This window comes from Andrographis paniculata, unplaced genomic scaffold, assembly GCF_009805555.1.
Source record: "Andrographis paniculata isolate CXL003 unplaced genomic scaffold, ASM980555v1 Contig30END, whole genome shotgun sequence".
NCBI lineage: Eukaryota > Viridiplantae > Streptophyta > Magnoliopsida > Lamiales > Acanthaceae > Andrographis > Andrographis paniculata.
In genome coordinates, this window is record NW_026137563.1 from 266,065 (window position 1) to 291,222 (window position 25,158).

General features: G+C 31.8%; 5 protein-coding genes across 6 annotated transcripts; 2 read left to right on the forward strand and 3 right to left on the reverse strand.

The window, feature by feature from the left end:
- Positions 1–3,694: 3,694 nt before the first annotated feature.
- On the forward strand, positions 3,695–5,613 carry LOC127246947 (uncharacterized). The gene is made up of 3 exons (XM_051268618.1): positions 3,695–3,919; positions 4,028–4,528; positions 4,801–5,613. Exons 1-3 carry the CDS (start codon positions 3,835–3,837, stop codon positions 5,322–5,324), a joined length of 1,110 nt encoding a protein of 369 aa, XP_051124575.1. The 5' UTR covers positions 3,695–3,834; the 3' UTR covers positions 5,325–5,613.
- Positions 5,614–11,412: 5,799 nt separating this feature from the next.
- Positions 11,413–12,905, reverse strand: LOC127246223 (phenylacetaldehyde reductase-like). The gene is made up of 4 exons (XM_051267473.1): positions 12,372–12,905; positions 12,112–12,277; positions 11,829–12,021; positions 11,413–11,746 (listed from the first exon to the last, which is right to left on the reverse strand). Exons 1-4 carry the CDS (start codon positions 12,855–12,857, stop codon positions 11,599–11,601), a joined length of 993 nt encoding a protein of 330 aa, XP_051123430.1. The 5' UTR covers positions 12,858–12,905; the 3' UTR covers positions 11,413–11,598.
- Positions 12,906–15,375: 2,470 nt separating this feature from the next.
- LOC127246760 (phenylacetaldehyde reductase-like) lies at positions 15,376–16,983 on the reverse strand. Of its 2 annotated transcripts, XM_051268301.1 has the most exons (5): positions 16,420–16,983; positions 16,166–16,331; positions 15,885–16,074; positions 15,662–15,811; positions 15,376–15,412 (listed from the first exon to the last, which is right to left on the reverse strand). In XM_051268301.1, exons 1-4 carry the CDS (start codon positions 16,903–16,905, stop codon positions 15,664–15,666), a joined length of 990 nt encoding a protein of 329 aa, XP_051124258.1. In that variant the 5' UTR covers positions 16,906–16,983; the 3' UTR covers positions 15,376–15,412; positions 15,662–15,663. The 2 variants fall into 2 exon arrangements, with proteins under 2 accessions (XP_051124258.1, XP_051124257.1); XM_051268300.1 differs by having other exon boundaries at positions 15,376–15,811.
- Positions 16,984–18,636: 1,653 nt separating this feature from the next.
- LOC127246365 (phenylacetaldehyde reductase-like) lies at positions 18,637–20,839 on the reverse strand. Its single transcript, XM_051267682.1, has 4 exons — positions 20,070–20,839; positions 19,344–19,509; positions 19,040–19,229; positions 18,637–18,960 (listed from the first exon to the last, which is right to left on the reverse strand). The coding sequence occupies exons 1-4, from the start codon at positions 20,547–20,549 to the stop codon at positions 18,813–18,815; spliced, it is 984 nt and encodes a 327-aa protein (XP_051123639.1). The 5' UTR covers positions 20,550–20,839; the 3' UTR covers positions 18,637–18,812.
- Positions 20,840–21,476: 637 nt separating this feature from the next.
- On the forward strand, positions 21,477–25,135 carry LOC127246526 (receptor-like protein EIX2). Its single transcript, XM_051267966.1, has 3 exons — positions 21,477–23,351; positions 23,429–23,620; positions 23,673–25,135. Exons 1-3 carry the CDS (start codon positions 21,963–21,965, stop codon positions 25,035–25,037), a joined length of 2,946 nt encoding a protein of 981 aa, XP_051123923.1. The 5' UTR covers positions 21,477–21,962; the 3' UTR covers positions 25,038–25,135.
- The last annotated feature ends 23 nt before the right edge of the window (positions 25,136–25,158 follow it).

Below are 25,158 nucleotides of genomic sequence, written 5' to 3' on the forward strand. Positions count from 1 at the left end.
CAATTTTTTTTCTCAAAAAACATCAAATCAAACACTTATTTTTTATTTTTTATATTATACTAAAAATCAATTTTACATTCAAAACATCACATCAATACTTGTTTATATCACATTATACAACTATTCAAATTCAAAATTTTTACTATTCAAATCCCAATTCAAAATTCAAATCCCAAACAAACACACCCTTTATCAATTTATATTTGACAATAATTTGAATTCCAACATCACACCACACATATATATATATATATAGTATTATTTTATTTTAAAATTTTGATTTTTTTATTGAAAATATAAATACACTTTTAAAGTATTTTATGGGGTTTTTTTTCATTTGAATAATTCTTAAGAAACTATAGTTTTATTATATGATATTTTTAATAAAATAATTTTAAATATATTATTTTATAAAGAAATGTTTTAGTATTATAGTATATTTATGGGATAAAACAGAATAAAACAAAACCCAAAAAAATAATTAATGCATTAACTTTTGAAAAGTTTTCTCTGCTTCCGTTCATTTTCTAATGTCTTATTTGATATTTATATGTATTTTTAGATAATTATGGTTTATGTTATAAAATGACAGATTTGCCTTTAATATTGTATATAGAAAATAAAAGAGTAAATAAAGTAAGGGTAAAAGAGTAAATTTTGTGTATAAAAATAGAAATAGGACAATAATTATTAGATATTTCAAATAAGACGTTAATTTATGGACGGAGTGAGTATTATTTTTTTCTGATGAAGTATTTATTACGAATTATAGCCGAAGTGGTTAGCTTTTTTGTCAACGTCAATTAATTTTATTTAATATATGTTTGGTTAAACTCTATGGAGATATTTAAATTATTTATTAGATTATAATTAATTTCTTAGATTCAATTACACATAACTTAAAACACTCAAATCATTACACAAAGCATAAAGCATACTGGGTAGGGGTTAGCAAAATATCCGAAATCCGAAAATTCGATCCAAATCAAATCGAAATTTAAAATTTGGTTCGAATTTTCGAATTGGTTTAGATTGAATTTTTGACAAATTTTGGATTCTCTGATCGGATCGAATAGGTATACTTAAAATCCAAACTAATTCGAAATATAACATTTTAATTTTTTTTATTATATATATTTAATATTTTATTAGAAAATATTATATTTTAATATTAAAAACTCAAAATTATTAATTATATTTTAATATATTTACTTTTATATTATATATATATTTAATATTATAAAATTATAATAAAATATAAAAGAAATTTACAAATTAAAAAATAATTAAAAATATTTAAAATTTCGGATTTTTCGGTTTGATTCGGATTTTTTAGTTCGAATTTTGGATTTTTGGATTTCGGTACAGTTCGGATTGATTTTTTCAAAAATTTCGGATTTTCGGATCAGTTCGGATATAGCAAAATTCAAACCGAAAATTCGAATACTTACCGCTAATACTGATATTTAATTGTAAACACAAATCTAATAATGGTAAATTTTATACAAATAAAAATGTAAAACATTTTAATACATCACCTCTAGAAACCATCTATGATTGATAAGAATTTTGATTTTTGTATTACGAATTTTTACTCGGCATAGAAAACAAATGTACTTCCTCCGTCCACAAACTAATGTCCTACTTTCTTATTTGGGACGTCCAACAACTATTATCCTTTTTTTTTTTTAAACACAAATTTTACATTTTTACCCTTCATTCATTTATTCTTTTAATCTCTATCATACACTTAAAAGACAAATTTGTCTATTCATAACAAAAAGACAATCACCTAAAAAACTGTGCAAATATACTTTAGAACAATAGAAATTGGATGAACGAAGTAACTCCTGAAAGACTTTGATCTTCTTCAATGCATTGAAAGGTATTATCCACTCAAATAAATTTTGACTCAAATAAATTTTGACCACATAATAGCAACACATTAGGGTGTGTTTGTTTGGGGTATGGATTTTGAGTTGGGATTTGAATAGTAAAAATTTTAAATTTGAATAGTTGTATGATGTGATATAAATAGTTGTTGATGTGATGTTTTGAATATAAAATTGTTTTTTAGTATAATATAAAAAATTGAAAAAGAAGTGTTTGATTTGATATTTTTGGAGAAAAAAAATTAGATGGACAGTGCAAATCCAATCCAATCCCCCAAACAAACACACCCTAAATTTTCTTGTAGATATTAACATATTTAATATTACTAGTAAAAAAATGAATCATGTAAAACTTGTCCCAAGACTGTCTGGACAAGAAAGAAGATTTCAGGTCGATTATGTTCATTTTTTTATTTTTTATTTCTTCTCATAACATGTACCTATAATTAATTTATATATATTTTTTATATTTCATGCAACAATATTAAAAAAAAAATAATCCAAACATTAAACACAAATTTTTATTATTAGCACTATTTTTTTTTTTTAAAAAAAAATTACATTTAATGGAGTACCTTTTTTGTTTAAAAAATTAATATTTATATATTAGGTTTTTTTAACAATTAGACACAGCTATGAAAAGAAAAGAAAAGGATTTTAGCCGCGTAACAGTAACACATCACCGTGAACGGACCCAACAAGATTGCATTAATCAAGGAATTAAATGTGGGACCCAACCCAATTACAAATCACCGACTTTTTAAATTTTATTTATTTATTTTTGATAAATATAAGATCCATTTATATAGATACTTAGGTGTATTTGCTGGGGATTCGATTGGATTTATATTATTCATTTCATTTTTTTTAAAAAATATCAAATCAAATATTTATTTTTTATTTTTTATATTATACTAACAATCACTTTTACATTCAAAATATCGCATCAACACCTATTTATATCACATAATACAACTATTCAAATTCAAAATTTTTACTATTTAAATTTCAACTCAAAATTCAAATCCCAAATAAACACACCCTTAATGTATATATATATATTTTTATGAATAATAAAAAATAAAATATTGTTCATCTCATCTATAATGTTCATCTTTACACTTATTATATTTATTTTTATTTCGTATGGTCATTTATTATATTATTTTTAATTTTATTATATAATAATTATTTTTATTAATAAATTATTAATTATATACTGAGTATTTGAGACTGAATGAGTAATATTTTATATAATATTTTTTTAACATTATTATTTTAAATAATGTAAAAATTATCTACGCACAGAGGGTCATATACATACAAGGTACGTTTCTTTTATGTTTTTTAAAAAATTTTGATTTAAATTTAATATTAAAATAATATGTAATAAAATAATTTTTTTTAAAAAATATAAAAAATTTAAATATAAAAATATATAGAATTTCAAGAGAAAAGAAACAAAAATTGTGTTTATCTGTGAGGTTTTAATTTTGAATTTTAATTTTAAATAATAAAATTTTGAATTGAAATAATTGTTTGATGTGATATAAATATGTGTTGATGTAATATTTTGAATATAAAATTAAATTTAATATAATAAAATAAATAAAAATGTAATATTTAATTTAATATTTTTTTAAAATAAAAAATAAAAAATAAAAATAGTAAAATAAATATAAAATCTGACAAGTAAAAAACTATAATTTTATTTAATTTATTAAAAAATTTAAAAACGACATTCAACTCCTGAAATTGTCCATACCCTTCCTCACACTCCACATGCTCTCTCTCTCTCCTCATACAGACACGCACGCACAATAATCAAGAATGCAGTTGCAGTGCAGGTAGCTAAACCCAATTCCCTTTCTCCATAAATTCCCCCTTTCCTAACCTATCCTCTTCATCTTTTCTTCTCTTTGCTCTGCTCATCTGTTCTCCAATGGCGCCACTGCTTTACCAGCTAGCTCTCTTCCTCTCCGCCGCCTCTGCCGCTCTATCTCTATCCCCACCTCCTCCATTAGAAGGTAACCTCCCCCATCCCTCTCTCTCTCTCTCACCAGATCTCTTCTCTCTCTCTGCAACAACTCACATTTTCGATTTTATTTTCAATTTTATTGGATTTTGATTTGCAGGGCTTTTGGCCAATGGCAACTTCGAGGAGCAGCCGAGCCCCAAGGACCTCCGCAAGACCGTCCTCCTCGGCCCCCACGCCCTCCCCAAATGGGAAATCTCCGGCCTCGTACAGTACATCTCCGGCGGCCCGCAGCCCGGCGGCATGTACTTCCCCGTCGCCCACGGCGTCCACGCCGTCCGCCTCGGCAATCTCGCCACCGTCTCCCAGACAGTCCCCCTCAAGAAGGGCGCCCTCTACGCCCTCACTTTCGGCGCGTCCAGGACCTGCGCGCAGGAGGAGGTGCTTAGGGTTTCTGTCTCGCCGGAGCAGACCGGAGACCTCCCCTTGCACACGCTCTACAGCAGCTACGGCGGCGACACCTACGGCTGGGGATTCCGCGCCACCGCTGATTCTATGAGAGTCGTTTTTCACAATCCTGGGAAGCAGGAAGACGCCTCTTGCGGCCCCTTGCTCGATGCTGTCGCCATTAAAGAATTGGCTCCTCCCACCATGGTTAGAGGTGAGAAAGATAGATTGAGGTCATGGGAGCGTAACGCCGGATAGATCTGGACCGTTCGATGCTTAGGGTTTCCTTTCATTTACGGTGTAGATCTATCTGGAGTTGGGATCCTAGGAGCTGCTAATACCTTAGCGTTCTTATATTGCTTGAGAGGTCCAGGGAGTCTAATGCCGGATGGGTCTCATCATCCACTACACGCGGATCTGGCGTAACGCTCCCGGATCTCTCAAAATTCCAGATCTGATGTAAAAAACTTTTCAATTTCTGCGCAGGCAATTTGGTGAAGAACAGCGGTTTCGAAGAGGGACCTCATCTCCTCCACAACTCCTCCCATGGCGTCCTCCTCCCGCCGAAGCCATTAGACCTGAATTCCCCCTTACCAGGGTGGATAATCGAGTCGCTAAAAGCCGTGAAGTTCATCGACTCGGCGCACTTCAACGTCCCCGCCGGGAAGGCGGCGGTGGAGCTGGTGGCGGGACGGGAGAGCGCCATAGCGCAGGTGGTCCGTACGGTCCCGAACAGAGCGTACAAACTGTCGTTCAGCGTTGGGGACGCAAGGAACGACTGCCATGGATCGATGATGGTGGAGGCGTTTGCGGCGAAGGCGGCGATGAAAGCGCCGTTCAAGTCGGAGGGGAAGGGGAAGTTTGAGACGTACGCGTTCGAGTTCACGGCGGTGTCGAATCGGACGAGGCTCACCTTCTTCAGCTCGTTCTACCACACCAGGGTCCATGATTATGGGACCCTCTGTGGGCCCGTGCTTGACGAGGTCCGGGTCTTCCCGAAACTCAAATGAAAATGAATTAATTTAATTAATGCGGGGGATGCTCTGTTTTTCTGGCCTTTTTATGTTTCTGCATCCTTTTTTTCTTCTTCATCTTCTTCTTCACTGGGTAGAGTCAGAGTTAGGGTTTATATATATGTTTGTGGTTGAGGTTGAGGTTGAGGTTTTGGTTGGCCAATGCGGAGGAAGACATTTTTGTCTCCTTTGTTGCAGAATGAATGCATGAGGCTGTCTGTTTATTTATACAAACTGCTGCCTCATAATCAATTTATCTTATGGTTATCAATTTTATTTCCCCGGAGTATTTCTCCATTATTTTTATTTCTTTTCATTTTACCTTATTTTTATTTATATTTTAAATTTTATAAATAATATTCCTTCAGTCCATTAAGGGTGTGTTTGCTTTGGGAGATTGGATTTTAAATTCATTATTTATCTTATTTTTTATCTTCTAAAATATTAAATTAAATATTTATTTTTTATATTTTATATTATACTAAAAAAATTAATTTTACATTCAAAATATCATATCAATACATGTTTATATTACTTTTTACAATGATTCAAATTTCAATTCATTTGGATCCGATACAAAATTTAAAAAAAAAATTATTAAAAAATAATAAATAGTTACGAATTTTCAGAAATTTAATTGAAATGAAAATAAATGACCAGAGAAAATATAATAAATATAGTTGTGTTTATTATAAATAAGTATTGAATGAAAATAATAATTAAATATTATTTATTGATTTGGTCAAAATTAATAATCTAATAAATTTATGGGACAAATTAAAAATAAAAATAAAATAAAATAAATTTGATGATTCTTCAAAATTAATAATCTAATAAATTTATGTGAATTTTAAAAAATAATAATATTTTAATTAAATTTATAATAAAAATAATATTAAAAACAAATTTATTTATTTATTTTTTTAAGTATAAAAACAATGATGTGGTACTGTGAAGTTAAAGTAAATATATATTTAAAAAAAAATAAAGTATGTAATGAAATAATTATTTTAAATAATTTAACATAAAAATATAGTTTGCAGATGAAGGAAAGAATGGTGCAAAGTTTTGTAAAAGAGTATAACAAGTTGTTTCACCAATTAATTGATTTGATTAACCGAGTGTTAGAATATTTAGTAAATTATTATTTATTATTATTATTTTTAAAACATTGGAAAATCAATTATTTGACAGTATTAACTGTATAAGATTAATGAATAATCTCTTTTTGCATTTTTTTTATCAAACACAAATCTTTTAAATACGATTATATTTTAATTTACATTTATATTCATTTATATTGCCCAATAAATATCATTTAAAATATCATGAAAAGAAATAAAATAGGTAAATAAATTAAAATGAAATTGCTATAAGTATAACGGTCCTGCCAGCCTTTGATTTACTGTCACGCGCCTAGAGCTGTATACCAAATAAATTGTTCGCTGAGTTCTGTTCGATTTGGCTCGTTTGAGCTCGTTAAAAGCTCGTTTGTTAAGCTAAACGAGCTGAACACAATTATAAATTTTGGCTCGTTATATTTACAAACGACCTCGAACTTGTTCGCGAACGTTCGATAATATTTATTAAAAAAATTAAATTAATAATTTTATATTTAATATATATCTTTATAAATAGTACTATATTTCATTCTATTTTTTATTTAAATTTATTAATAAAAATTATAATTATAATTAACTAAATTTATTTATTTTTAACAAATTAATTAAATAAATAATATTTTTTTTAACAAGTCGAGTCGAACAAGAACAAAAAAATTATTAAATGAGTCAAATTCAAATAAAAATTTTAACTCGTATCTCTTAACGAACGAACACGAAGTGAGCTCGAGTCATGACAAGTTCGGTTCGGTTGACTTGTTTACGGGTCTCCAGGCGCTTGACCTGACCGGCCATTAATGCAACGTTTTACTCAATTATGTTAACAAAATAATGGAGTAGTAGTTACTTTATTGAATTTGTTTTAATTTATAGGAGTATTGAAAATTATATGCCTTTCAATATAAAATAAGTGTCAATTATAATTTATTCTTAAAATGTGAAATTGTACAGAAAGAAAAGGATTATAAATTGTCTATACATAGAAAAAATTATTGAATTAATATTTTAAATAAAAAATTACATAGAAATAAGAAAAATAAGTATATATGTATTTTGCATGAACAAAAATATATATTCCATTTTTAAAATGGTCAAAATTTAAAATTATTTATTTCACGCGGCTTTAAAATTAATAATAATTTATCGTTAGAGGATTTTCAGCACAAATTTTTACTATTTATTAATTCATTCAAACATTAAATCAAAAATTTATTTTTATATTATTTTAAAAATTAATATTATATTTAAATATATCACAATCAGCTCCTATTTATATTGCATTAACATGTATTCTAATTTAAAGTTTTATTGTTTAAAACCCTAAAACTAATGTTTGATAAAATAATGTTTTATATACATTCAAAAAAAAAAAAAAAAAAAAAAAAAACATAACATACATTAAAAAAATTCCAGAGTGAACACATAAATAATTTTGAAAGTTATAGAATTATATATATACATATATATATTTTAATTTTGAGAATAGAAAAAAAAAACACAAGTATTTTATTTATTTATTTTTTAAAAAAATGTTATTAATAAATGTTATGAAAATATATATATAAACACAATCACGTTACGTTTGAATCATGATTTGTGTAATATAAATGATAAATCCAATCATTGCAATAAAAATTTCTCAACTCTCATACAACAGCATAAATGATAACATCTGCAGCCTCCGTCTTCAGCCGATCACGTTCCGCCTCCTCCGGGGCGGCGGCGGTGGCGGAAGTCCCTTCATCACGGCGGCGGGTGGCGGCTCCGGTGGGCGGCGGATGGTAATACATCTTGGCCGTCTGGGGACAGTGTGAATGGAATCTGCAAACGATTCTTACACCTGCATCTAAAAGCTCAGTATATTTCCCCATAAATGAAAATTATAACTTCCCTAATTTTTTTATTTTTTGTTTTTTTCAAGAAAAAAAAAATAAAAGAAAAGGAATTAGGGAAATAATGAAAGGGGGATTATAATGTGTCCCAAAAATTATTTTTTGCCATTAAATTGGTGGGTTTGAATGAAGGGTTTGGTGGTTTATATATAGAGTGAGATGAAATTTGAAATTGAGGCTTCAAATTTATTGAACAATTATTATTGCATTATTACAATAGTCAAAATATTATGGAGGAAATAATACGCGTGAGGGGTGGAGTCTGCGAAGCTCCTGGAACTCCAGATGAGATTAGATTTGTACCGTTGATTTTTGGGTTTTGGGTAGGAGGAAGGGTCCTGATTTATCTGGTGTTTGAGATCCAGGGGTTCGGAATAAATGATTCATTTTAGGAGCTTTTGGACTTATATGGACTATTCTACCCTTACTTGGCGTGAAATTTTTTGAACTGCCATTTCTCTTTCGCTTTGTATGCCTTGTTTGTTGATGTTGTGTTTACTCGTAATATTTTGGTTTTGAATTTTGATTTTAAATAATAAATTTTTTAATTAAAATAACTATTGATGTGTTATTAATATGTATTGATGTGATATTTTAAATATAAAAATAAATTTTTGTATAATATAATAAATAAAAAAGAGATATTTAATTTGATATTTTTTTTAAAAAAATTAAAAATAATAAAATCACCTTAAAAAACTTACAAGTAAATACACCTTTTTCGTATCTTTTTTTTTTAAAAAAATAATATATTTTATATATTCATTATTTTTATATTATACAAATTTCGATACTATTTGACAAAACAAACACAATCAGTTTTTCATTTAAATTTTAAATTTTTTTATTCAAAATATATTTTAATAAAAAATATATCTTTATTAAAACTTCATATAAATTTAAGAGTATGTATTTTTTATTTTTTTAAAATTAGAATCCAATGACAAAAACATCTAAATTTATTGGCATCAACATAATTAGTCTAGTAAAAATGCTCTGATGGTGCAGAGATTGAACGTGTACCTATGAGGTTATTTGTTTAAACCATGACACCTCCGCCTAGGTATTAGGTTCGGTTCTCACATTATAAAAAAAAAATATCATCATAATTAAAAAAAATATATTCCATCTATCCACTTGAAAAAGTAAATATTCATATTTTTTTTTTATGAAATGTAACGTGCAATCTGTAAAATTATAAAAGTATTGATATAAAAATGTATATTATGTCACTTATAAAGTAAATATTTATTAGTTCAGAGATTGTGTTAGCAATATAAAATAAATGATTGATAATTTATAAGTGGATAATATATATTATACTCCATCTGTTTCAGATATGCTATAATGAACGGATGTAATTAGTAAAAATAATTATTCTATAATATAAATAATTATAAATTAAGATTAAGATAATTAATTAATTTAATAAAAATAAAAAAATTAAAAATTTAAAATGAGATTAAAGTGTGTAATCATTTCGTATCTGGACAATGTGGACATGGTATCTGAACGGAGGCAGTATTAATGTTTGTGTATATTGATACTTTTTAAATAATATTTATAAAGAATTATGTCATTAAAAAATGCTCTGTGAATGCAATCTGTAAAATTTAGAAATATTGATACAAATAAATATAAATACGAAGTATTACTAATGTATTAAAAATTATAGATACTTAAAAAAAATAAAGAAAATTAATACTCCCTTCATCCCAAAAAGAAGAATCCATTTGCTTTTTGCACTTAGTTTTAGAAATATTAGTATTATATTGAGATATAATAGGAATAAAGTAGAAATGACTAAAATAACCTTGTTAGTATGTGTAATATAAAGGTAATGACATTTGTGTAATATATTGTAAGTTGTAAAAGTATTTATAATGTTAGGTAGATAATACAGTTACTAAAAAAAAAAAAAATGGATACTTTGTTATGGGACAGAATAAAATGGAAAAATATATACTTTGTTATGGGACGAACGAAGTATTTTATATTTTGTTAATAAAAAATAATAGTATATACTTAAAAAAAAAAAAAAAAACCATTATTTTTTTGCATAAATATAGCAATAGCTAAAAAAATTACATAAATAATTGGCAAATGTGAATTATTTATCATAAATAAACTATGCATAATAAATATAGCAATAGCAAGAAAAAGATAATTGGCATAGCTATTTGGATGGAGGGAAAATCTCTTAACATAACTTGTGTAATATAATTGAAACAAATGAAAAATGTGTGTATTATAATTCATCCCAAAATACTTTAAAATCTATATACAATCTTAAACTAATTGCATAACTTCTAAACCAAAAAAGATAAAAAAAAAATACATAAATTGAATTATAGGCTTTGTTCACCCAATCTAATTTGTAGATTGGGATTCCCCTCCGTCGTATAAATATCTAATAATTGTTACTTTTTTTTATAGTAAAAAAAATATAATAATTTTTTACTTAGAGACTGTTTTTTTATGACAATCCAAAGAAGGAAAATGAATATAGTCGGAGGGAGTATAAAAGTTAAAAAGTAAAAAAAATTCAAATACTCGTTAAAAAAAATTAAAAAATCAAATATTCAATTTTAAAAAAAAATTCGACGAACAAAGCCTATAATTATGCTTAATCAATGTTAATTAGTTTAAAAACTTGATTATGAAATGAAACTGAGGTTAAGAACAAAAGGAACATACATTTGGTTATTTAACTAAAATAATTTTTTTACTATTCAATCAATATAATTTATAATTAAAGTATATATATTTTTTAAAAATATTAAATTAAAACTAAAATAAAATACTCAAATTCTACCTCAAACATATAGAGCTTTGTTTAGACACGAAGTTTGGGTGTTTGGCACTATTTCATACTCATATTTTTTTTAAAATATTACATAAAATATAATTTATTTATTTTTTACATACAATATCATATTAAATACTAAATTTTTATTATTTTAAAAATTTTAAGATCCTCAAAGTTTCTAAAAAGTCTCATGTCTAAACAAAGCACATAGCCAGGTCCAAATCAAAATACAGTATAAAATAGGTATGATATGGATGACGCCATGTCTAAAATATATTTATTTTGATTTCTTAAAAATAGTATCAAAGTTTTTAAAAATATTGTATAAACAGATTTGATAAGGGAGAAGATGGCGATGGATCGATACAGAAGCAAATGATCAAACTACTTCAAGCTTAATGGATGATGCATAGATCAGATCTGTTTATATATATAGTTAGAACTTATCTTCATGGAACGGCTAGCATGTTCCTTTCCTTGAGAAATTCAATGGTCTCCTTAATACTCTGTTCGATGGGAACGAAATCAACGCCCAAGGATTTCACCTTCTCCTTCGATATCTGCAGTGCGCTTCGCTTTAGCCGATCGTTTTCATCACTGCAGTGCAGTATACATGACCTCAGAAAAGGTTAATAATGAGAATTCATGTTTCTGAATATCATCTTAGAAATTCACTTACCATGGAGGAAGGGTGAAGGTAGGGTACAAATGCCGAATAATCTTATAAACTTCGGATTTGTACAGCGATGCTGAAGCTAAGCAGTATCTTCCATTAGCCGAAGGATTCTCCAATGCTAGGATATGTGCTTGGACAACATCTTCTATATCCACTAGTATAACTGTTCCGTCGGCTGTAACGATCGAACTCGTCCCTGTAAACAATCAAAATATATGTAATATGTTTTCAGGAATCGACATTAACGAGGATGCCATTGCTTGTTTGCCTAGGAACTAAGTGAAACCTTTCGTAATGAACTGTAGAAATTCCTCAAATGTGACGTTGAGAATTGGCTGCAGGGCACGGCCTATAACCAGGCCAGGATTTATCACTACTAAGTCGATTCCATGGCTCTTCGCGAAGTTCCACGCTGCTTCTTCCGCCAGTGTCTTTGACAAACAATACCATGCCTGAATATAAATCTCTCCTTCATTTTCATCTCTCAATCTAGCAATACGATTAGATAGGAAATTAATTAAACTGCAGAAATGAAGTATACGTTACCTGAATTTCCTCGCAAAATCCTGGCTCAGATTGCCAAGTTTCATCAGCTATGGCGTTTCCTTCCAAAGCTTTCCTACTGATAACAACAGCAGCAAGTGAAGATGTTAAGACCACTCGTTTCACGGAGGGGGATCGGAGGCAGGATCTAAGGACATTAAGAGTTCCATTAACCGCAGGCTCTATGAGCTCCGTCTGCGGATCCTTTATATTGTCGAAGACGACGGGCGATGCGGTGTGGAAGACGCCATCGCAGCCGTCCACAGCAGCATCAAAGGAGGCTTTCACCGTCAAATCAGCGTGGAACAATCTCAACCGTTCCTTAGCCCCTTCCAGCGCCTTGAGATGGTCGACCTTGGTCGGATCGGCGACGTTCCTGACGGTAGCATTGACAGTGTAGCCTTTGCGAAGAAGAGTGCCGATGAGGCATGAGGCTACGAAGCCTGACGCACCTGTCACGCATACAACCTTCTCTTCACGTTTCTCCATTTGCAGTTAACTGTGCTATCACTACTGTGAATGTGGCTGTTAGGGGATAAGTTACGTACATCTCCGAAAGTTCTAGATGTGTGGATACAATTCACGTGGTGAAGTGACCTCTGTCACAACTACTGGAGGTTATGGAACTGACGTCCCTTCCTTGGTATGCGGTATTCCATCCGTCATAAGTAATTTGTCCTCTTTTCTATTTTTGAAATATGATTATGCACTCTAATCACATTTTAAATTTTAAATTTTATAATTTTTTTTAATTTTAATTAAACTATTTACTTATTTTAATCTTAATCTATAATTATTTTTACTAAATGATACTCCCTCCGTCCCAAATACCATGTTCACGTTGCCGTCCGTCTCAAATATCATGTCACTTTCATTTTTTTAAAAATAATTATACGCTTTAATCTCATTTTAAATTTTTTAATTTTTTTTTAATTTTAATTAAACCAATTATTTATCTTAATTTTAATTTATAATTATTTATATTATAGGATAATTATTTTCACCATTCTTAATTATCTACTCATTACACCCATCCTAAAATACTGTGTCTACAATGTAGCAGACACGGTATCTGGGGCGGAGGGAGTAATTATTTTTACTAATATACTTCTTAATCATTTAGTAATTATACTTTACCTAAATTCTCGTATGTACAGTAATAGTCCCATGTTTTTTGGGACAAAGGGAGTACTTATTTGTCGCTACAATCAGAGTCTTTTGAAATTTTATTTTTAAATTTATTTTTGAATTTAATTTTATGATATTCATTTATATTTTGTTATAAATGTATAAAATATATTTTCTTTGTTCAAAATAAACTACTCTCTTCGTCCCAACACAATAGTGTTGTTTACTATTTTTGTCCGTCTCAAAATAATCATATTACCATAAAATTATCTTTACTATTTCATTATTATTACACAATTGTCGCTACTTTTTACACTAATATACTCACAAGGGCAAAAAAATCATTTATATTTATTTTTTATTAACTACTAATATAATATCAATATCATTTAAATTTCGTGTCCAATCCAACAAGACTATACTTTTTGGTACGGAAGGAGTATTATTTTTATTCGTTTTTGTTTTTTGTTTTTTTTTTATTAAAAAATATATATATATATTATAATAAAAATAATAATGTATTAATATCAAAATATTTTGATTTTCATATAAATTAATAAATATATCATTATATTATAATTAATGCATACATAAAGCACCAAAAATAAAAATATCAAAAGTATCCTATATTAAAATGATAATTTTATTTATTACATAAGATTTCGATATCTTGGTATTCTATTAAAATACACAAAATATTCTACTCCTTGTTCAAAGTTAAGGACAAGTATTATATAAACTGAATGGGTAAAATATTTTAAATAGTTTTATTGGAATAAAATAAATAAATAAATAACTGAATAAATTCTTCATTTTTTAATTTATAAGAATTTAAATTATCTGTCGTTTAGATTTTACAAATGGTAGAATAAAAGATTATTTATTTTTGAAATTTGTAATCACAAGGTTTCATCTATTTACCATCGGTATTTCTTACACCTAATGCTAATGTGCAAAGTTAATTCGTTGCTTTGAATCATGATAAGATATTTCTCACGTTACGAACATGGATGGAACAGAGGGGTGGTTTGGTACATTATGCCAAACTATATGTCCCATTTTGTATTAAAATTTCTATTACTGATTATTTTCATTCAGTACATATAACAATAAAAATACATGAGACAACATACTACATACTCCCTCCGTCCCAAAAAGAAGTATCTATTTACTTTTTGCACGTAAGAAATATTAGTATTATATTGGGATATAGTAGGAATAAACTAGAAATAACTAAAATAACCTTGTTAGTATGTGTGATATAAAGGTAATGACATTTGTATAATATATTGTAAGTTGTAAGGGTATTTGTAACATTACGTAGATAGTAAAGTTACTTAAAAAAAAATGGATAAAACAGACTAAAATGAAAAAATGAATATTTTATTATGGAACAAAGGGAGTATATTGTATGAATTGACGGAGCTAATTGCCCATGCGGCATATACGATTTTATGCTGAAACAATAAAATAAAAAAATTAAATTAAATTTTAGAAAAAAATTATTAATATAGTGAAATATCGATATATATAAATTAATAAATACCAAAATATCAAATAATACATTTAATGCTTTGTTTAAAAATTAGTTTCAAGTGTTTGATACTATTCTATCTTTTTTTTTAAAAAAAAAAAAAATCGTATAAATATTAAAGTTTTGCTATTTTAAATTTTTCAAAATTTTAAAACTCTCAAAAACTCTAAAAATTTAGTATAATATGAACAGTAATTCTAGTTTAGGTCCCTTTCATGACAACATGATTCTCTTCCTATTTACATGATCTTCCACGTTATTCTCTTCCTATATAAATTACCAAAGGTCTTCCTCAAGTTTCTGCATAAATTTCGGCTTTCAGGAGCGCCAAAAAAAGAATTCGAATAGCAAATCGAAGCAGCAGAAGTGGTGAGAATCATCTCTGCGAACATCCAACTGACGACATCAATGGCAACAGTTGAATAATACGATCATGAAAATGATAACATCTGACAACAGGAGAAACTGGAGATGGATCGATACAGAAGCAAATTATCAAACTACTTCAATTTCGAGGTACGCCAACTACTCTCCATTCTCAATCGTTTATTTCTTCTTCTAGTTGAACTGCGCATCGATCTAAGAGCTTGCTTAATGGATGATGTGTAGATCTATAGTTATAATTACGTACCTTCATGGAATTACTAGCATGTTCCTTTCCTTGAGAAATTCGATAGTCTCCTTAATACTCTGTTCGATAGGAACGAAATCAACGCCCAAGGATTTCACCTTCTCTTTCGATATCTGCAGTGCGTTTCCATTTAGCCGATCGTTCTCAACGCTGCAGTATAACCTCAGAAAAGGTTAATAATCAGAATTCATGTTTCTGAATATCGTCTTAGAAATTCACTTACCATGGGGGAAGGGTGAAGGTAGGGTAGAGCTGCTGAATAATCTCACGAACTTCAGATATGTACAACGATGCTGAAGCTAAGCAGTATCTTCCATTAGCCGAAGGATTCTCGAATGCGAGGATATGTGCTTGGACAACATCTTTTACATCCACTAGTATAACTACTCCTATAGCTGCGATCGGGCTCGTCCCTGTAAAAACTCAAAAAATATATATAATGTTCACAGGAATCCACATTAAACTAGGATGCCTTTCTCTTTTTGCGTAGAAACTAAGTGAAACCTTGCGTGATAATATGTAGAAATTCCTCGAATGTGACGTTAAGAATTGGCTGCAGGCAACGACCGATAACCAGGCCAGGATTTATCACTACTAAGTCGATTCCATGGCTCTTTGCGAAGTTCCACGCGGCTTCTTCCGCCAGTGTCTTTGACAAACAATACCATGCCTGAAAATAATCTCTCCTTCATTTTCATCTCTCGATCTGGCAATAGGATTAGGAAGGGAAGTGCAGATATGAAGTTAGTATATGCTACCTGAGTTTCCTCGCAAAATCCTGGCTCAGATTGCCAAGTTTCATCAGCTATGGCGTTTCCGTCCAAACCTTTCCTATTGACAACAACAGCAGCGAGCGAAGATGTTAAGACCACTCGTTTCACCGAGGAGGATCGGAGGCAGGATCTAAGGACGTTAGGAGTTCCATTAACTGCAGGCTCTATGAGCTCCGTCTGCGGATCCTTTATATTGTCGAAAACGACGGGCGATGCGGTGTGGAAGACGCCATCGCAGCCGTCCACAGCAGCGTCAAAGGAGGCGTCCACCATCAAATCCGCCTGAAACAATCTCAACCGTTCCTTAGCCCCTTCCATCGCCTTGAGATGGTTCACCTTGTTTGGATCGGCGACGTTCCTGACGGTAGCCTTGACAGTGTAGCCTCTGCGAAGGAGAGTTTCGATGAGGCATGAGGCTATGAAGCCTGACGCACCAGTCACGCATACAACCTTGCCTTCTCCTCCCGCCATTGGCGATCGATCGCAACAGTGCTGTCACAGTTCGTCTTTTCCCTTTCTTTCTTTTGAATTTTCCTAACTGCTCGGCGACTGTTTTCTCAACTCATCTGTGCTAGTGTCTTTCTTTATTTATATCTCTGACTGAAGCGTCACCTCACCTATGACCTAACCCCTTTGTATTTGTTACTTTTGTCGTTTTCTTTTGCTGTGTGTGTTTCTACCCTTTTTGGGTTAGTCAAACTTACTATTTTCATCATTTTCATACTTCACTTTCAAATATATTTATGTTTATTATATAAATAAATAATTATATATTAATACTAATATATATAGTTTTATTAATTAATACAAAAATGAAAACCATAAACATAAAACGTGAGACAGGAGGAAATAAATATAAATATATATCCGCACTCTTTTGCTCTTTAATTTTATGATTTATTCAAAAAAATTCAACCGTTCAGAATATAAATTCATAATAATAATAATTATTATTATTACAAGGTGTTTTATTCAAACACGCTAAGATAAATTATTATTCAATACCTCCTTCAATTCCTCTCTAAAATTATTTTTAGGACAACGGAATGGAGGAAACTACTATTAAAAAAAAAAAAATTAAGTAAAAACAAACAATATATAGTTTGTAGAAACAAACGATCACACCTCTTTATAGCTCTATTTTTATTTTTATTTTTATTTTCACACCGTGGCTCAATTTGGATGACTAACTTCCCAAGGATGGCTTCATGATACGAGATGTACTTGTGATCTTAAAATTACAGATTTAAACGGCCTCTTACTCCTATTTGTCACTAAAATTGTTAACGAGTCGAACTAAACAAGATTTTTATGTTGATCGGCTCCTTAAAAACTTTTATTGTTTGGATTCATTTTTTACTTTGATTAAATTCGTCTGTCTCACTTTTTTTTTTATAATAAGAAGGAACATGAATCATAATTCATAAACAAAAATAAGATCAAATAGCTCCAACGAACATTTAATCCAACATAATTCAGTACAATTCAGCACAAATTTAATCTAAACACGTAATTTCAAAACTATAATTACAATGGTAAATAATATTAAACAAACAAATTAATTTATTTGTTTGCATTCAAATTTTATTAACATAGAATTTTTGATGAAAAAACCTACTAAAGCCTAAAACAGAGACTGAACGACCGTAATACCATATATTTGAACAAAATATAAAAATATTTGTCGGATGGATTAGTTCAACTCTTTGTGTTATAATTTATAGTGTAACGAAGAACAAATACAAACACATGAAATAATTATTGTCGAAAATGAACATATTATTAATAAAAATTAATTTTTATATGAAAAGAATCCTTCCCAAGACAAAAATTTATTGCAGTCGTGTCTTGATATATTATTTTAGTATTATGTTTAGGATTATTTTAGAGTTTAAATTTGAAATTAAAATTATTATGATTATTATTAGAGATTTTGTATTTCATATATAAATTAAAATAGAAATTTGGAATTATTTTATTTATTTATTTATAAATTATATATTTTTTTATATATAATATTTATAATAAATATATTATTTTAATAAACATTCGCAAACAAAAGTTGGGTTCGTTCATTTACGAATCTGTCTATATTGTTCGATTCGCTTCGTTAATATTTTCGAACGAGTTTTGATTAAGCTGAATTCACAAGCGACTCGATTTATTTAACATCTCTAACTGCTACTTATAGTTAGTCTAATATGATTTGCTTTATCCAGCGCTAATGTACAGATTCTTAACTTTCATAAGATATTTATCCAAAATAAATTCTAAAAAAAAAAAAAAAAAAAAAACCAGTTAGAGCTAAATGCAAATATAGCTACGCCTCTTATTATTATAACATATGTAAATGAGAATGAGGGGTAGATATGTTGGAGTTACAAAACAAGCAAGTTTTTTTCCTTAAGCATTTGAATGGTGTCTTGAAGAGTTTGATGAATAGGAATGTAAGAAATGATGCCCAAGGATTTTGCCTTCTCCTTCGACACTTTTATTACCTTTCCTCCCTTAATCTCTTCTTCATCACTACAATGCAATGTAATAATTCATCAAAGTCCAAGAAATAAACAAAGAAAGAAAGAAAGAAAGAAAAAGACATGCTTACGATTCCGGAAGGCAGAGGGTCGGGTAAAGCCCGCGCAAAATCTTTACAACTTCCCAATGGTACATTGTAGTTGCAGCCAAACAATATCGCCCTTTTGCCGAAGGATTCTCGAATGCTAGGACATGCGCACGCACCGCATCTTTAACATCGACCGGATTTATGAATCCAAAAGCCCCCGTCGTGGAATTTCCTTGTAATGAAGTTTGTACATCAAAAATTTTAATTATGAGGGCTAAAATTTTTCTTACATATATATATATATTATATAGCATGAAAAAAAAAAAAAAAAGATCGATTCGCATACCCTGCGTGATAAGCGAAATAAAATAATTGAAAGTGTAATTGAGAGTCGGCTGTAAACATCGACCGATGACCAGCCCGGGATTTATCACCACTAAGTCGATCCCGTTGCTCTTTGCAAAGTCCCATGCCGCTTTTTCGGCTAATGTCTTCGATACACAATACCATGCCTAACAATCCACATAATTTTCTAGGATATCATATTTCTTTTTCGCCAAATCGAATGCAAGTTAGGATCGATATCAAGTAGCGCCGAGCTTCAAAAGCATGAATAGTGTTTTTCCAAACTCGAACTCGAGTCATAAAATTTAATTAAAAGTTGCTTAAACTTGAGTTCAAACTTAATAATCTTTACTAATTTGAGTTCATATTATACTTAAGGTTCTTATTTTATTCGACGTTAATAATAAGATTGAAAAATAAATTATGGATTATGCCAAAATTTTCTCATATGCTGAGATGCAAATTAAAATCAGCACGTATGTACAGAATTAATCATAACTTTTAAATAATTAAAAGTAATTAAGTCAATAAAGATATTTCTTTTAAAATCAAGGTAGTGATAACTAGATTCAGCTTACAATCTATTCTGATCAATATATATATATAAAAGATTTAAGATCGACTTCTAGCTTAAGTTTTCGAGTGTTTCTTAACTTAAAACACTAAGTTGATGACTTCAAACCATATAAATCATTCGTCGTATTCTATTAACATATACAACGCGAACCTTAATTTTCTCACAAAAGGCGAGATCCGAATAGCAAGTTTCATCGACAACAACACCTTCGCTCCCAATAACCTCATCATTCACCAAAACAGCAGCCAATGAAGACGTCAAGATGACTCTTTTGATAGACGGGGATTTGAGGCACGAGCTAAGGACATTCAAGGTCCCATCGACTGCAGGCCGGATAAGCTCGGCCTGAGGATCCTTAATATCTCCGAATAGGACAGGGGATGCCGTGTGGAAGACACCGTGGCATCCTCGGACAGCCTCATCGAAGGAGCCTTGTTCGATGAGGTCGGCTTGGAATAGCGAGAGGCGTTGCTCGGCACCCGGGAATGCCTTGAGATAGTCGACCCGGGCCGGGTCCCGAACCGTGGCCCGGACAGTGTAGCCATTTTGAAGGAGAAGGTGAATGAGGGATGAAGCTATGAAGCCTGATGCACCTGTTACACATACTACTTTTCCTTCTCCTGAATTCATATCTTTACTATGTTTATGTATTTTGCTTCTGTGTATTGTATACTTACCAGTAAATCTAATTTAAATGCATTGGGACATCAGCATTAAAAATTAAAAATAAAAATATTCTTTTTTTCATTCAAATTTATTTATTTATTTATTTTTAATAAAAAAAATATCAATGAGAAGAGAATCGAAAGAACCCGTGAATAAGACCAGGCAACGTTGCTTTCAACCGCCTGCTTAGCATTAAACTATCACCAATTATTATTATTATTATTATTATTATTATTGAACTTACCTACTAAGTTTTCATTGGATTTCTTTATTTATATTAATTTTTTATGGTAATATTTTATTTATGCATTGAAAGCATCGTATTTTGGCATGGTTTGGGACTTAACAAATATTTTAATTAGTGGCACAACACGAAACTATCCTTAAATATTTTGTGTATCAACAAAGTGATTACAAATAAATTTGACCTAATCAATTTCCCTTCCTCAGTTGAACAAGACAAAACTATTTGTTACATATGTTTTGAAGGTATATTAAGTTTTGAGATTAGTAATAAGAAACTATTTAATTTAATATAACTAGTCTGAATACTAGATGGAATGTATTGTATTGTATATAAATATATTTATTTCAAATGAAACTATTAAACTAAAAGATAATTTAAAGAAAATATAACAGAGCCAAATTTTTAGTCACCTAGTACTATAATGCCAACAGAGTCCAGTTATGAAACTACTAACTAGTTATTATTGGCCCTCCAACAAGTGTCTGGGCCTAGGGTTTGTCTAGGCTTGTTTTGTTTTAGCCCCAAACATCATTCACGTTTTTTAATTTATATACTAATTATTAATAAAAATATTATTAAAAAAAACCTCAATCAAAAACAAAAATACCTCCAATTTTTCCGTTAACTATACATACGTAGCTCATTGTTATAGATACGATTATTAACTTGGTGAATCAATATTTTGTGGACTGATCACATTAAAAAAGATTTAAATAATATAAATATTTTAATTCAATTCATTGAAAAATAAATTAAATAATTCACTCATAATGAAAAGTTTTCAAAAAAACAAAAGGAAAAGAACACACTAAAACATGAAGTCAACGCAAAATAAAGTCAACACGTACAGCACGTAATTTTTGACAAGCATGTGATGCGATCATGCGATGATCATCTGATACGATGAAACGTGTCGCATCACTTGTATTAAACATTAATATCTCCAAACGCCATTTTTCAACCATTCCAAATATTAAATAACTTTATGTTTTATTATTCTTTTCTTTATTTTACATTATTTATTTATTGAGAAGGAATATTTAATTTATACCGTGTCCTCTCCCCCTTGCCCAAACATACCTAAGCTGTTAGTTAACCAAAGCCTAAAAACCTCTCTATTCCCACCTCAAATGGAGAGACATGTCGTCCATACTTACGTTGTTATTACCATTTTCACTTCACTTATTACCATACTAACATGCAAATGCAATGCAGCAACTGATAATAATAATAATGTAACGTGTCTTACCAGGGACAGGAGAGCCCTCCGGGACTTCAAGTCCGGCCTGATCGATCCCGACAACAGCCTCTCGTCGTGGCGAGGCGCAGCCTGCTGCCGATGGATGGGAGTCGTGTGCGATAACTTCACCGGTGCTGTTACAGGCATTCGCCTCCACGGCCTGAGAGGAGAAATCGGACCTTCTCTGGTTCAGCTTAGATCATTAAAGCACCTAGATTTGAGCTATAGCGAATTCGAAGGTGTCGAGATACCTGGATTTCTCGATTCGTTGGAGAATCTCGAGTATCTGAACTTATCGAATGCTGGATTTGGCGGGACAGTCCCGCCGGGGCTTGGAAACCTGTCCAGGTTGCAGTATCTCGACGTTTCGAATCAGGGCTTTCCGGGCGTGGCTGTCGACAACTTCCGGTGGGTAACGGGGCTGGTTTCTTTAAAATATCTTGGGATGGATGGTGTAGACTTGTCATCGTCGCTGAGCTCCGGGTTGTTTAGGATGCTGAATTTGTTGCCTGATTTAACCGACGTGCATCTCTTGGGGTGCGGCTTGACAGGCTCGATCTCGGTTTTGCCTGACGATCATATTAACTTCACTTCACTTGCTGTAATAGACCTGAGCTTCAATAGCTTCGATTCGATCTTCCCTGATTGGCTTGCCAACATCACTAGCCTCGTGGATATCGATCTCAGCAATTGTATGCTCCGAGGAAGGATCCCACTTGGATTGAGCAACATACAGGGGCTTCTATCCTTGAACCTTGCCTTGAACCGGAATTTATCTGCCAGTATTCACACTCTACTCGGCGGCGCCTGGCAAAGCATAGAAGTTCTTGATCTTGCCTCCAACAGAATACACGGGAGGCTTTCGAAAGGCATTGGGAACCTGACATCCCTGACTGACTTGAACCTGTTCGACAACAATATCACCGGTGGCATCCCAACCACGATTGGGATGCTCTGCAAGTTAGTGAATCTTGACATTTCTGGAAATCAGATGATTGAGGCATTACCCAAGGAACTTACGGAAGGTGAAGAGTGTGGAGGTGACGATACTTTGCCTGAATTAGAGACTGTAAGATTGAGCGCGAACATGATGACAGGCTCGCTGCCAGATTGGCTGGGGAAGCTCAGGAATCTGAAGGAGCTCTCTTTGGATTCCAACATGTTTGAAGGCCATTTGCCTGACTCTCTAGGTTCGCTTGGAAACCTAACTAATCTGAGCTTTGCAAATAACAGACTGAATGGCACATTGCCATCGGGTATCGGGCACCTATCAAAGCTGGTAAGTCTCGATGCTGCCTCAAACTTTTTAACAGGTGTATTATCCGAGTCTCATTTCTCCAAACTGTCAAATCTTAGGATCTTGAACTTAGCTTTCAATTCATTAACCCTGAATGTAAGCTCCCGGTGGAGTCCCACATTCAGAGCCCGGAACCTCAACATGGCGTCGTGTCAGTTAGGTCCTTCATTCCCAGGATGGCTTCAGTCTCAGACTGGGCTCGAATTCCTCGACATATCGAATGCAAGCATCTCAGGCTCAATACCAGGCTGGTTTTGGGACCTCACTTTCAACCTCTCTTTGCTAAACATCTCAAACAATCAGTTGCAAGGTCGGGTCTCGAGCTTCATTCGGGTTAAACCTCAGGCAGATGTAGATTTAAGTTCCAACTTGTTTGAGGGAACAATTCCCCTTCTCAATGTCCCCATTGAGCTGTTGGATCTCTCGAATAATAAATTCCATGGCCAGATTCCTCAGAACATCAGTACCATGATGCCAGACCTGATTTTCCTTTCTCTTGCTGGAAACCAACTGACTGGAGAAATTCCATCAGGGCTAGGGAACATGTCATACCTTTCTGTGATTGATCTTTCAGGAAATCACCTGACAGGAAGCATACCTGAGAGCCTAGGCAATTGTTTTTACTTGAAAGTGTTAGATTTAGGAAACAACAGACTGTCTGGTGAAGTCCTGAGCTCTATAGGTCAATTAAATCAGCTTCGATCCTTGCACTTGAATGGAAACTTGATATCGGGAAACCTGCCCGTTTCTTTGCAGAACCTGTCCAGGTTGGAGACTCTAGATCTTGAAAGAAATAAGTTGGGAGGAGCCTTGCCAGAATGGCTTGGTGAGGGCTTCACTGCTCTCAGAATTATGAACTTGAGGGCTAATGCATTCTCTGGGGAGATCTTGCTCAATTTTGCTACCTTGAGTGCACTCCAGGTGCTTGATCTTGCCGGAAACAACCTGACAGGGAGGATTCCAACAAGCATCGGAGACCTTAAAGCCATGGCAAAGGAGGAAAGGACAGTCGAGCATCTGTTATATGGGAAATACAGAGGTGTTTACTATGAGGAAAGCCTGGTTGTGAATTGGAAGAACCAATCCCAGAAGTTCACCAAGATGCTGTCGCTGGTGACTGCTGTAGACCTGTCCGGAAACAACCTGTCAGGGGAAATACCTGTCGATATAACAAGGTTGCATGGCCTGATGGTCTTGAACCTGTCAAGAAACCACATCAGTGGACAGATACCCGAAACCATATCAATGTTACGGCAACTGGCATCACTTGATTTATCGAATAATGACCTGTCCGGGCCTATTCCAGCAAGCATGGTTTCGCTGACATTTCTTGCGTATCTTAACCTGTCGAATAATAAGCTTTCTGGAAAGATCCCATATGTGGGGCAGATGTCAACTTTTGATGCTGAAGCATTTCAGGGGAATCCCGAGCTCTGTGGAACCCCCCTGGAAAGTTGCCCTAGTGAAGATACAGGCAAAGAGAATGATGTTAGCAGTGAGCACGACAATAGATTAGTTGATAACTGGTTTTACCTAAGTCTGGGATTGGGTTTCACAGCTGGGATTTTTGTTCCTTACCTCATACTGGCAATGAAGAAGCCATGGAGCGACAAGTACTCCGATTTTCTGGATAAGTGTGTAGCAAATTTGTTTGGCTCAAATAGATAAGAACTGCTCATATTCAAAAAAATTGAGGAAAAGAAACAAATCAAATAATGAAGAGCAGCAATTACTTACCATGACTGCAATGAAAGGCACCAAAGAATTCTACAAACCCCCAGAGGTACAA